Genomic DNA, 12,473 nt, shown 5'->3' with positions numbered 1-12,473 from the left:
AGTCATTATTTTTCTTAGCTTAATTCAAGTGCTGCAGTCTTGCCCTTAGCTGGAAATGACTTAAATCTGGTTTTGTTTGCATGTTTGATATTCAGTAGGAAGGAATTTCAAGTTGCATGTTAAATTGATTGCTTTAGTTTATGTTTATGGTGTTTTGTGTGTTAATTGTAACCTGCCTGGTGTTTAGGCAGGCTAGAAATGTACAATAAATATATAAAGCCCCCTTTTACCAAGCTGCGGCAAAAAGAGGCCTGCTTCGGCTTGAGTTTTACATGCGCGCCGAGGCCCTCTTTTACCGCAGCTGGTAAAAAGGCCCGGTTTAACTTTCCTTCAGGAAATGTCCGAGCAGCAAGTAAAGCACTTGCTGTGCGGCCATTTTGGGAGGATTCCTTACCGCCACCCATTGAGGTGGTGGTAAGGGCTCCCACGCTAACCCGGCGGTAACCGAGCAGCATGCGGCACTGCCCGATTACCGCCGGGTAGTATCCGACACTACAAATTTGTGTAGCGCAAGAAATGATGGCGCGGTAGGGGGGGAAGTACCGCCAGGCTGCTGCGTTAGCCCGGCAGTACTTCCTAAATAGTGAACAGTAAGCCCGCGTTGGGCTTACCGCCACCTAGTAAAAGGAGCCCTAAAAGAAAACTAGAAAACACACATTAAAGAAAAAAAAAATCTTTCTTTTCAGGGAATACAGAGATTCCTAAGTAGTCATCAAAATTATCAAGTGAAATTAAGTGGGTCTATATAATGTAGGTGTGGAGGGGGGGCAGGTGCTAGGAGAGATGAATGGGCAGATCACATGAGGTTGAGTATGTCTACATCTGCTATCAACTTCAGTGGCTTATTTTGGTTTTGGCCAATTCCATTTTTCTTGTGCTAGTTGATTTGGCTTTATTTCAACAATCTCATATCCTTTTTTGTCTTTTTGTTTACATTTTTGTTAATGATCCTGTTTTTGTTTGACCAGAATAGCTGCTCCGTGGCAGAAAAAGAAAATAGGCATACACAGTGAGACTGTACTGGATTTGGTTACAGAATTTTGTTGTGACAATATATACTTAAAACTCTCCAAATTTATAATAAGTAACTTTTCTTAAATTTTGGCTGTTGTTTATGATCTTGTGGCTGCTTGGTTTCATTTAAAGATTGTGAATTCTTGGACAGATGGTTGTGCCTTTTTGCCTTTGTGGTACATATCGGCTTGCTCTCCACCCTGTCCCCTGCCCTTCTTTAAAAGAACAGTTATTCTATACCAAGGGTGGGCAACTCAGCCCTTGAGGGCCGCAACCTAGCCTGGTTTTCAGGATTTCCTCAATGAATATGCATAAGATCTATTTGCATACATTGGAAGCAGTGCATGCAGACAGATCTCATGCATATTAATTGAGGAAATCCTGAAAGCCCTACTGGGTTCTGGCCCTCGGGCCGAGGTTGCCCACCCCTTTTCTATACTGATTGGCCAAACCTAAGCTTTATTCTCTAAAGAGGTCATCTGCTCCCCCGATTGACTGGGGAGGCTGAGAAAGCAGCATTAGGCCACAAGAGGAAAGAAGTTGTGATCATTTGCTCAAGGGAGGCACCTAGTAGGTAGTCTTAGTTGCCCTCATAGGCTTTAATTTGGCTTACCCATTTAAACACACTAATGCTGAGCGCCAGTTCTGTAACAGCATCTGTGCAGTAAGTTTCCATTATAGAATAATAGCATTTAACCCAAATTGGTATTCCAAAATTTAGGCGTGACTATTTTATGCCAGGTCAATGCAGGTATGAATGGGTGCATCTAAGTGCACCATGCAAAGTGCTGAACTTAGGGGCAGATGCATAAAAATTACCAGGCCAGCACTGTGTATTTTTGACTGGCTGCAGTGGGAATCGCATGCAGCGGGAATCGCATGCAAGTGCATGCAAATGAGCTGATTAGTATTTAGATGTGCATTCTGTATGATGAATGGCTGTTTACAAGCGATGCACAGCAAGGTCTGCCTACCTTTTAATGAGCAACATTTACCGGGAGGTCTGGAGCAGCCGTAAGCAGTGTTCTTCACTTTTGTACAGCTGGGTTCTATCTTGTGGCTCGACACAGCACAGCCAACCTTGCTGAAGTCTGTCAGCGCCTCCCCAGATTTAAGCTCCCCATAAAAATCAGGCCTTTTTCAACAGTATTTAAAAAAAATGAAGCTGTCTGCCGTCCTCCTCCCTCCTTCTTCTGCTGGCTCCTCTGACATCCTGCGCAGAAGGACTGCTGCTGTTCTTCTTCCCGTCCCCACTTGTGCTGCTGATGGGGTAGGGGAGATACACACTGCTTTCAGACACGTAGCTTGTGTGCGTGTGTGAAACAGTGGCGTAGCCAGACTGCCAATTTTGGATGGGCCTGAACCCAAAGTGGGTGGGCACAAAATTTTCTCTCTACCCCCCTCCCCCAGCAAAATTTAGTCACGCTAATCAGATGCATTTGTCACACAGGGTAAAGTGCTGCTTTTCAGTGCATCAGATTTCAGAAAATTTATTTAATAGCCTAACACCCTTTTCAATGAGCTTTCAGAGGCCAAAACCTCCTGCCTCAGGTCAGTATAATGCTGTTACGGTATCCTCGCCTGACCTAAGGAAGGAAGTATTGGTCTCTGAAACTTCATTAACACAGGTACCATATTACTTTATCCTAAATTAAAAATAAAATTATTTTCTTTACCTTTCTTGTATGGCCATTTACTTTTTCTCATTGTGTCGCTCCCAGTCTCTAGATTCTGCTTTCCTTCGTTTTCGCTTAACTCTTCTGCCATGGTTTCCTGGCCATTTCTCATTTTTCTCTCCTTTTTCTTTGTTCTTCAATATTTTTCTGCCTCTCTCTCTCTGTCCTGATTTAATTCATTCTTACTATCCATTCTTTAATTTCCTTCATCTACTTATGGCTTTTCATCTTTTTCTCACCCTTGTTCTCCCCATGCCCCTTCCTCTTATTCTCCAGTCTTTCACTACTCTCCTTTTCCATCCAGCAGCTCTCTTCTTTCTCTCCCCATCCTTCCAGTAGTCTCCCCTCTTTCTTTCTGCATCCTTCCGTCCAGTGTCATCTCTTTCTCCCTACCCTTCCATCCAGCGTCTTCCCTCTTTCTCTCCCCATCCTTCCATCCATCTATCCTCTCTCCTGATCTTTCCATCTAATGTCTCTCTCCCTCTTTCTAACCAGTGTCTCTGTATCACTCTACCCTTTTCTGTTCAGTGTCCCTTCTCTATCCACATCCTTCCAGTCTCTCACCTTTCTCTCTGCATCCTTCCAGTCTTTCCCCTTTCTCTCCCCATCCTTCCATTCAGAGTCTCTCTCCCCATCCATCCGTTTTCCCTCTTTCTCTCCCCATCCTTCCATCTGTTTTCTATCTTTTCTCCCCATCCTTCCATGTTTTCCCTCTTTCTCCCCATCCTTCCATGTTTTCCCTCATTCTCTGCCATCCTTCCATCTGTTTTCCCTCTTTTCCTCCCCATCCTTCCATGTTTTCCCTCTTTCTCCCCATCCTTCCATCTGTTTTCCCTCTTTTCTCCCCATCCTTCCATGTTTTCCCTCTTTCTCCCCATCCTTCCATCTGTTTTCTCTTTTCTCCCCATCCTTCCATGTTTTCCCTCTTTCTCCCCATCCTTCCATGTTTTCCCTCATTCTCTGCCATCCTTCCGTTTTCCCTCTTTCTCCCCATCCTTCCATGTTTTCCCTCATTCTCTGCCATCCTTCCATCTGTTTTCCCTCTTTCTCCCCATCCTTCCATGTTTTCCCTCATTCTCTGCCATCCTTCCGTTTTCCCTCTTTTCTCCCCATCCTTCCATGTTTTCCCTCTTTCTCCCCATCCTTCCATGTTTTCCCTCTTTCTCCCCATCCTTCCATGTTTTCCCTCATTCTCTGCCATCCTTCCATCTGTTTTCCCTCTTTTCTCCCCATCCTTCCATGTTTTTCCTCTTTCTCCCCATCCTTCCATGTTTTCCCTCATTCTCCCCATCCTTCCATGTTTCCCTCTTTCTCCCCATCCTTCCATGTTTTCCCTCATTCTCTGCCATCCTTCCATCTGTTTTCCCTCTTTTCTCCCCATCCTTCCATGTTTCCCCTCTTTCTCCCCATCCTTCCATGTTTTCCCTCATTCTCTGCCATCCTTCCGTTTTCCCTCTTTTCTCCCCATCCTTCCATGTTTTCCCTCATTCTCCCCATCCTTCCATGTTTTCCCTCTTTCTCCCCATCCTTCCATGTTTCCCTCTTTCTCTGCCATCCTTCCATCTGTTTTCCCTCTTTTCTCCCCATCCTTCCATGTTTTTCCTCTTTCTCCCCATCCTTCCATCTGTTTTCCCTCATTCTCTGCCATCCTTCCATCTGTTTTCCCTCTTTTCTTCGACGAGGCCCGCCCTGCATGCCAGCCCCAGCTCCCATTGCCGGCCACTGCTGCTTTTCCTGTTGAGCAGCAGGGCCGGCGCTACAAAAAGAAGAAGCGTTAACGGCGCTAAGCACCGTAGGACGAGAAATGTTTAAAAAAAAAAAAAAAAGCGCGGCACCGGCAGGCACTGTCTCGGCAGCCTTGAGGCATTGGCTGCTGAGGCATTGGCTGCTGGCTCGCAGGCTCCTCCCGCAGTCGGGAGGAGTCTGCAAGCCAGCAGCCAATGCCTCAGCAGCCCATGCCTTAAGGCTGCCGAGACAGTGCCTGCCGGTGCCGCGCTTTTTTTTTTTTAAACATTTCTCGTCCTTAGCGCCGTTAGCGCTTCTTCTTTTTGTAGCGCCGGCCACTGCTGCTCAACAGGAAAAGCAGCAGTGGCCGGCAATGGGTGCTGGGGCTGGCGCTGGGCGGGCCTGGGCTGAAATTGGGTGGGCCTGGGCCCAGCCAGGCCCACCCGTAGCTACGCCCCTGGTGTGAAAGCTGTAGCAGGTTCAGTGCATGCACAGCTGACCGATTTGGCTGTTTTAGCGATCAGCTCATTTGCATGTGATTTGCTTTATGAATTGCTCAGTATTTCTGACTCGGTAATTTTTACCACGGTGAAAATACCAGGCGGTTCTTTACGGGGACCTTTGTGCATCTCCCTAGTGTTCTGTAAGTTGTGTGTAAGTTGGACACATGCCCATAAACCACTGATGCTTCCCACCTATACACCCCCTTTCAGTTATGCGCTGTAGCACTTAGGCACGACCTTGTATATTAACACCGTGTGCACTTATATATATAGCATGTGAGTGGAATATAGATGTGAGCACCAAGTTAAAGAATTTCTCTGTAAAGTCAGGGAAGGAGCCTTTGTGCATGACCTTAATTACTACTACTAATTCAGGGACTGTTGCATCAGTTACTGGACTGGGTGAATTGGGAGGGGAAGGAGGATGCAGGTGAATATAAAACAGATGAAAAAAATCCTTGGGTAGTTGAAAATGAGGTCTTGTGGCACCAGGTCCCAGCATTCGTCCTGATTTGAACCAGTTCAGAGGAACAGAAGGAAAACTGATGGTCCAGAAGAATAAATTATTCTGTGATCACTTTATTGGCATGGAGGAATAGCCTTGTGGTTAGAGCAGTGGGCTGAAAGCCAGGGACGCATGGGTTCAAATCCCACTGCAGCTTTTTGTGGTCTTGGACAAGTCATTAACCTTCCGTTGGCTCAGCTACAAACCTTTCTGGCATGGTAGGTATCGTTCTGTTCCTAAATGGCCTTAAGCTATCAATGAAAAGAAATGAGCTAAAAAAATAGAGGACATGGGGTGTGAGAGGCCTTTTTAGCCAAATGTTTTTTGATCAAATCAGAAATAGCACTGTGGCTTGTAATTCTAAGGCTGAGAATGTTTCTTCTGGTTGGAGCAGGTGGTATTTTGGCCCTTACTGACAGCAAGTGCATGATTTGGATCTGCTTGTGGGGGAGACAGGATGAGCATGGGATGTATTATACTGCAGTGATCAATGGTGCCAGCTGCCAAAACTGAGAAGCAAATTAACTTATGTAGACACATATGGATGTCATTCACACACATTGCACTGTAAGTTGCCCTGCCTGCCAAGAAAAGTGACTAAGAGCAGTGTATTCCTCAGTGTAACATAAATTCTGCCTCCCTTCTCATCCAAATGGATAAGTTCAATCCTGTATTAAGGTAGAAAAGGAGAAACATTACACCAGACTTTCAGGTTCTTCTGTATAGAAAATTCAGGGAGAAAGGTTTGTCAAATTGGGGTTGGAAATATAATCAAATTAAACATATTTTTATATACAAACAATATATATGGGTGGGGCAGAGTTAATATGTAGGATGACAAATGCAACACAATACAAAAGGAATTCTGAGCATAATTCTTAGATTGCCAGATTGCTAATCTCCAGATCTTCCGTTAAAAAAACAAGTGCACATGTTTATATTAAATAGTTGTGGGAATTGGTGGGGGGGGGGGGGGGTGAAGGGGACATTATGATCTGGAATTCATTACTGGAGATGTGGTAAAAGCAGTTAGCATAGCTGGGTTTTGGACAAGTTCCTGGAAGTAAAATTCTTAAGACCATCCACACAGTGGGGTGACAGAAACAAAGCAAACCAGAGTTGCTGAACAATTTACTGTATCAATACAACCAAGAGTCAGCATGGGCTGTGTTTCGGCCATGAGGCCTGCTTTAGGAGTCTGAAGAAAAGCAAAAATTATAAAACTTTACAAAATAAACTACAGATTCGATCAAAAACCTAAACGTGAAGAAAATTGAGCATAAATCAAAACATAGCAGACATTTTTATTTTACACGTTTTATCATACAACTGAATAAGACCGAAAAGGTCACTGTTGAAGCATGATTAGAAACGACACATAAGCTTTCTGCATATCTATACAAAAGTCTAATGTTAAAACAAAATCCTAATGTGTTTTTTTATAAAGCCCTACAGCACCTAATAGAAACTGTGCACAACTGAGAGATTAACTGCAATCAAAGACAGTATAGAAGAAGAAACAAAAAAAAAAAACTAAAAATGTTTTATATGAACAATAAACCCAGAAATAAACAAACACACAAAAAAACAGGGCAGACGATCTGCAAGATCCAATGTGGTAAAATCCCAATAAATAAAATAAAAGCAAAGAAGCAGTTCTGAAGAAATCTTGTATTATCTTATATATATATTCAGTACAGTATATAAAAGAACCAGATGCCTGGCATAGGCCGTGTTTCGCCCGTTGCAGGGCTGTGTCGGGCAAGAAAAATGTATCGCCTATCCTATGTGATAAAATAGTAGCTCTCTCTCCAACACACTGTAGCATAACTTTCAGCTGTAGTGAATCAGCACTTTTTCTTTAATGTTAAAAAAAAAATTTTTTTTTTACTACCTCTCTGTGCAAATCTACCAGTTCGATTTGATCTCTCCATTTAAAGGACATTTACATTGATTCAGCAACATTCTGATTCATAACAAGGCTCCATGTATTTGTGTTTTATGCATTTGATTTGGATAAGGCTTAAAGATTAGGTAACATTCCATACTCATTTATGCATTGATACTGTATATATGTAGTATGCTATACTTTTTATTTATATCAGTAGAAACACCCAGCTCCTATCATCATCTTTTCAAAAACGTCAGATATTACTATTGAATCTGTCAGATGCGCATGCTACCACCACATTGGCAATTCAGTTTTGCCAAACATTGATCAGAATGGGCATGTAATTGTCATCGATCCCGTATTACATTTAATATTTTTTGTGTGCTTTTTTTCATTACAGTTCATTTATATTATTGTGACCAATTTCCTGAAAAGATATGTATAAAAAGTACTTAGCTTAATATAATTTTCAATAGGAGTTTTCCAATGATACTCCATGATCATTAAGGAGACATATCATGACTTTTTGTTTACACATTTTTTTCAGACCTATGTTCTCAATTTTTATGTGTTTATTTTGGTTCTTGGAACACACTTATTAATGTAAACTTGATTTTTTTATACATATGATATAACATTTTGTATAGTTTGCACTCAGATTGTCTTATAATCAAAAGGTATAACCTAAGCCTATATCAGGCTTTTAACTTTTCAGGTCTTTTCTTCAAATAAAATGTTTAGGTAGATTAGAGTGGGATTTTCTAGTTTACTCTGATTGAAGTGGGACTTCTAAGTGTAGCTGTCCTATGCTAAGAAACACACAGTTGAGTATTAGTCCTTTTGGTTCTTATGATGTGATGGTCTCGCAACTAATCCTGTTCTATAAAAATTTTAACCAATTTACTCCAGATGCATGTAAGCCACATTGAACCTACCAAAAGGTGGGAAAATGTGGGATACAAATGCATAAATAAACAAACCGGAGCACACAACAAAACACTTTTGTAAGTTGTTGGTTACTTTTCTTTACTGTGGGATTTTGTTTTGGTATTGATATTTCCAATTTCTGCCAGTGTTTTGTTATCCCAATTTTTTTTTTAGAGTGGTAAGAAATGGGCAGTACAGCTTTGACATTAAGCATTGTTGAAGGAGCTCTCTTGAGAATAATTACTTAGAAATGTTTAAATTTCTGAAATGGTATGCTATCAAAACTTTAGGAAGGAAACAAAGACAAGCCAAGGAATTAGAATGGCAGCCTTATAAGTGCAAACTGAGAAGATTTGTGTGTGTGTGTTTGATTTTGAACATTACAAATGCTCCAGATCCTCTGCCAGTAAATGCACCAAGTTTAATTTAGGATCTAGGGAACATAATTTAAGGGAATAAGTTTTTTTGAATTATATAGCTGGGAGATGTGTGGGAATATGGACAGAAACTATCTGAAGTGCCATGCAACATGGGTTTGCTCTGTTGCCTCATTATTAGTTTACCTCTGTATTTCTGTAGGGTAAACATTTTTCTTACTCCATGTTTCTTGTACCATGTTAAAGTGCACATGGACTTCTTTTTTTCCAATTTAGAATCTAATAACTCAGGGGGTCTTTTACTAAGGTGCGCTAGTGATTTTAGCTCACGCTAAAAATCAGCTTGCGGTAAATGCTGAGATGTTTATAGGAATATAATGGGCGTCTCTGCATTTAGTGGCAACTGAATTTTAGATTGAGCTAAAAATGCTAGTGCGTCTTAGTAAAAGACCACCTCCGTGTTTTGTGGGGAGTTTTCTTGCCTTCTCTTTCTCCAAAAGGCTACTCTTTGTACAATATTTGCACATGGATGGAAGCCCTGAGCAACTGACCCCAAAGGCAAAACCTAAAAATGAGTTTGAGCTGGTTTTATAGATAATGGGGGGAGAGGGGAGAATATTCAGCTGTTGGTGGTGAACAATTTTTTTCCTTTTCCACTGCTGGCAGAAATATGAAGAGAGATTCAGTGCTATGCTATGTCCAGGTACTGGCATTGAATATCTCGGATATGTGCGGACAGCCAGCACTTATCTGGTTAAGTGCCAGTAGTCAGCCCATAACTGAATAAGAGAAACTATACAAAGATAGGACTGCTATTTATGTGGTCCTATTTGCCCAGTTAACTTATCCGGTTAACGGGTCCTGTTACTAAGCCGTGGTAAAAAGTGGCCTGCGCTAGTTCTGTCAAGTGAATTTGGCATACACTAGGCCACTTTTTACTGTAGCGAGGAAAAGGCCTTTTTAAAATGGGCAATAAATGGCTATGCACTAATATTAAAATTAGCTCACGGATATTTACTGCCTGAGCCCTTACTGTTGCCTTTTTAGAAGGTGGTATGGGCTCATATGCTACTTATGTGGTAATTGGGCAACGTGGGCATTGCCGATTATCGCAGGGAACGCCCACCACGGTAGAAAATTTAAAAAATACTTTCTACTGCAGGAAACTGTGTGCGCCAACTTTGGAACTACTGCTGGGTCCCCTGCTACCCTAGCGGTATGGCCGATTTGGTGCACACTACCCACGCGGTAGCCCTATCGCACTTTTGTAAAAGGGCCCCTAAGTGCTGACTCTGCCCCTGAACCAGCCACAAGATGGAAGATTTCTGTTTTGCTCAGTTAGTGCCGCTGAATATTCCCTTGCTCTACCTGGATAAGTGATACTGAATAGCCACAGATAACCAACTGTGTGCCGTTTAATCAGTTAAGAGCCTCTCAACTGATTAAATAGTTTTGAATATCAGGCTCTTGGTTTTTCCTCATGCAGTGATGCATAGAAATTGGTCAAAATCAGTTCAGCTGTCCTTAAACTCAAGAGTGGCTAAATCTAGTATCTGCATGAAATTTGTAGCAAACTTGGTTTTTTTTCTCCACACATTTGTCACCCCCCCCCCCCGCCCAAGGCAAAACTTAACTACCTGCTAACAAATATCTCTACTGTCACTAGTGAAATAGCCTTTTGCTCGTTTCTGATTGCTCTTCCTTTCTTTCCTCAGTATGAATTCAAAGCAAAGAACATCAAGAAAAAGAAAGTGAGCATAATTGTGTCAGTAGATGGTGTGAAAGTTATTTTACGGAAAAAGCAAAAGGTAGGATTTTGGCCACTGGTTTCCTTGCTATAGCTTATAAATGCCATATATGTAGGCTGCAAGATAATCGCAATTAACGTGTTAATTATTAATCACGACGATTAATAATTAACCACTTTTCCTCCCTTTCTTTCACAGTTTACCTTGTTACTTGTCCTGCAGTAAGTCTTGGCCCTGCAGGGGCAGTGTATTGAAACACTGCCTCTGCCGGCACTACTTCTTTTCCTTCCGACCCATCCTGCCCCTTCTGACGAGCTTTCTGTTTTCAGAAGAGGGGGCACCAGGTCAGAAGGAAAAGCCTGGTGTCGGCTGAGCCAGCATTTCAATACACTGCTGCATGCAGGGCAAAGACTTACTGCAAGACAAGTAATGAGGTAAACCGGGAGGGGAGAGCAGTCGAGGCAGAACGTGGGAGGGCAGGGGAAATTGAAAGAGAATGCAGCTGGGAGGGGAGGCACATGAGAGAGAGAAAGAGAGAGAGAGAATGGGTAAAGGCACAGCAGGGGGGGGGGCATATGGGGAAAATGGGTGAAGGCACGGTGGGAGGAGAGAGAGAGAATGGGTGAAGCCCACTCCAAAGGTACAGTACTTGTTCAATGGCTGGTGGGGTAGCTGAAGCCCCTCCAGCCGAAGAAATTTGCTGCCTGAGTCACCCCCTTCCTCCTCATACTGCTTCAGGAGTGAGGAAGTCAGCAGGGTTCTTCCACCTACCAATGCTTGCACTCCCCAGTTTGTGCATGAACTGAGCATGCTTGTTGAGTACCAGCATCAGCGGCTGGAGCCACCCCGGTGGCTTCCTCACTCCTGAGACAGCACAAGGAGGAAGGGGGACGCTTCAGTATACCCACCAGCAAAGGTATGATATCAAATGTGAGGGGTGTGAAGGAGAAGAAATATATGGTCCCCCACCACCATGACCAACTGGCTATGCCCTGAATTTTAATTGAAATGCAGCCATAATTTATCTATATCTCTATATATGAATGCATTAAAATGCCCATGATGTTTCTATTGAGACTGGATCCCTGAATTCACTGGCGTGTACTAGAAAAAAGTAAACAAAGAAAAATGAAGGTGGATTAAAAAAATAACAACCAAAAATTCTTGTGGCCTATGCAGTCTGCCTATCCATGTCATCTACACTTCCTTTCACTCCCTTAGAGAGCCTATGTATTTGTCCCAAGCTGCTTTGAATTCAGATAGTTTTTTGTCTCCATCGAGAGGCCATTCCACAAATTCACCACCCTCTTATGAAGAACTGCCAGAACAAATGTATGTAAGTAATCTATGTTACTTTGAGTAGAGTAATGCCATATGAATTATTTATTCTTTTTACATTTGTACCCCGCACTTTCCTACTCATGGCAGGCTCAATGCGGCTTACATGGGGCAATGGAGGGTTAAGTGACTTGCCCAGAGTCACAAGAAACTGCCTGTGCCTGAAGTGGGAATCGAACTCAGTTCCTCAGTTCCCCAGGACCAAAGTCCACCACCCTAACCACTAGGCCACTCCTCCACAAGGGTTAGTGTGCATTCAGTTATAGCTTGCATACTTCTTCATGCTGAGTAGAGAATGACGCAAGTTCAAAGTCTGGCCCCATCTCTGTGAGCTCAGTCTGAACCCCATCTGCACAAGCCTCGAACAGTTATGATTTTATATTTAAATCATTTTATTAAAGTATAAAAAGGAACAATATTTTGTACAACTGTTGTTTTATAAATCACAAACAATAATACAGAGCAAGGATCAACAAAACCCTTGTCCTTCTCTCCCCTTCACACATTACATCCACTATCTAGAAGTCTGAACAAGCCAAATTACTACAGAATGCACACACAATTTGTACTGAACATGTGACCAAAAATAATAAAACAAACTTAAACCAAAATCCCAAGAAGCCTCACCTTGCATGTAATACAACACCAAAGAAATAGAAAAAGATGCATTTCCTCCTATTCTGTGCAAAATATAAAGATCACACCTACCAGGGATGGTGTTAGGGGAGTGTAACTGGGGCACCTGCCCGCTGGCCAGAGCCCTAAGCCT

The 12,473-nt window shown here is 42.5% G+C and overlaps 1 protein-coding gene across 3 annotated transcripts in view; it reads left to right on the top strand.

The window, feature by feature from the left end:
* LOC115472985 overlaps window positions 1-12,473 on the top strand; it is a 130,897-nt gene that overhangs the window by 56,263 nt on the left and 62,161 nt on the right. For all 3 annotated transcript variants that reach the window (XM_030207553.1, XM_030207551.1, XM_030207552.1), the window contains one exon: window positions 10,334-10,426. In XM_030207553.1, the coding sequence (XP_030063413.1) occupies window positions 10,334-10,426 (93 nt within the window). The remainder of the gene's footprint in view (window positions 1-10,333; window positions 10,427-12,473) is intronic.

This window comes from Microcaecilia unicolor, chromosome 6, assembly GCF_901765095.1.
Source record: "Microcaecilia unicolor chromosome 6, aMicUni1.1, whole genome shotgun sequence".
Taxonomy (NCBI): Eukaryota; Metazoa; Chordata; class Amphibia; order Gymnophiona; family Siphonopidae; genus Microcaecilia; species Microcaecilia unicolor.
The sequence above is the reverse complement of the archived record's forward strand: the minus strand, read 5'-3'. Positions and strand labels throughout refer to the sequence as shown.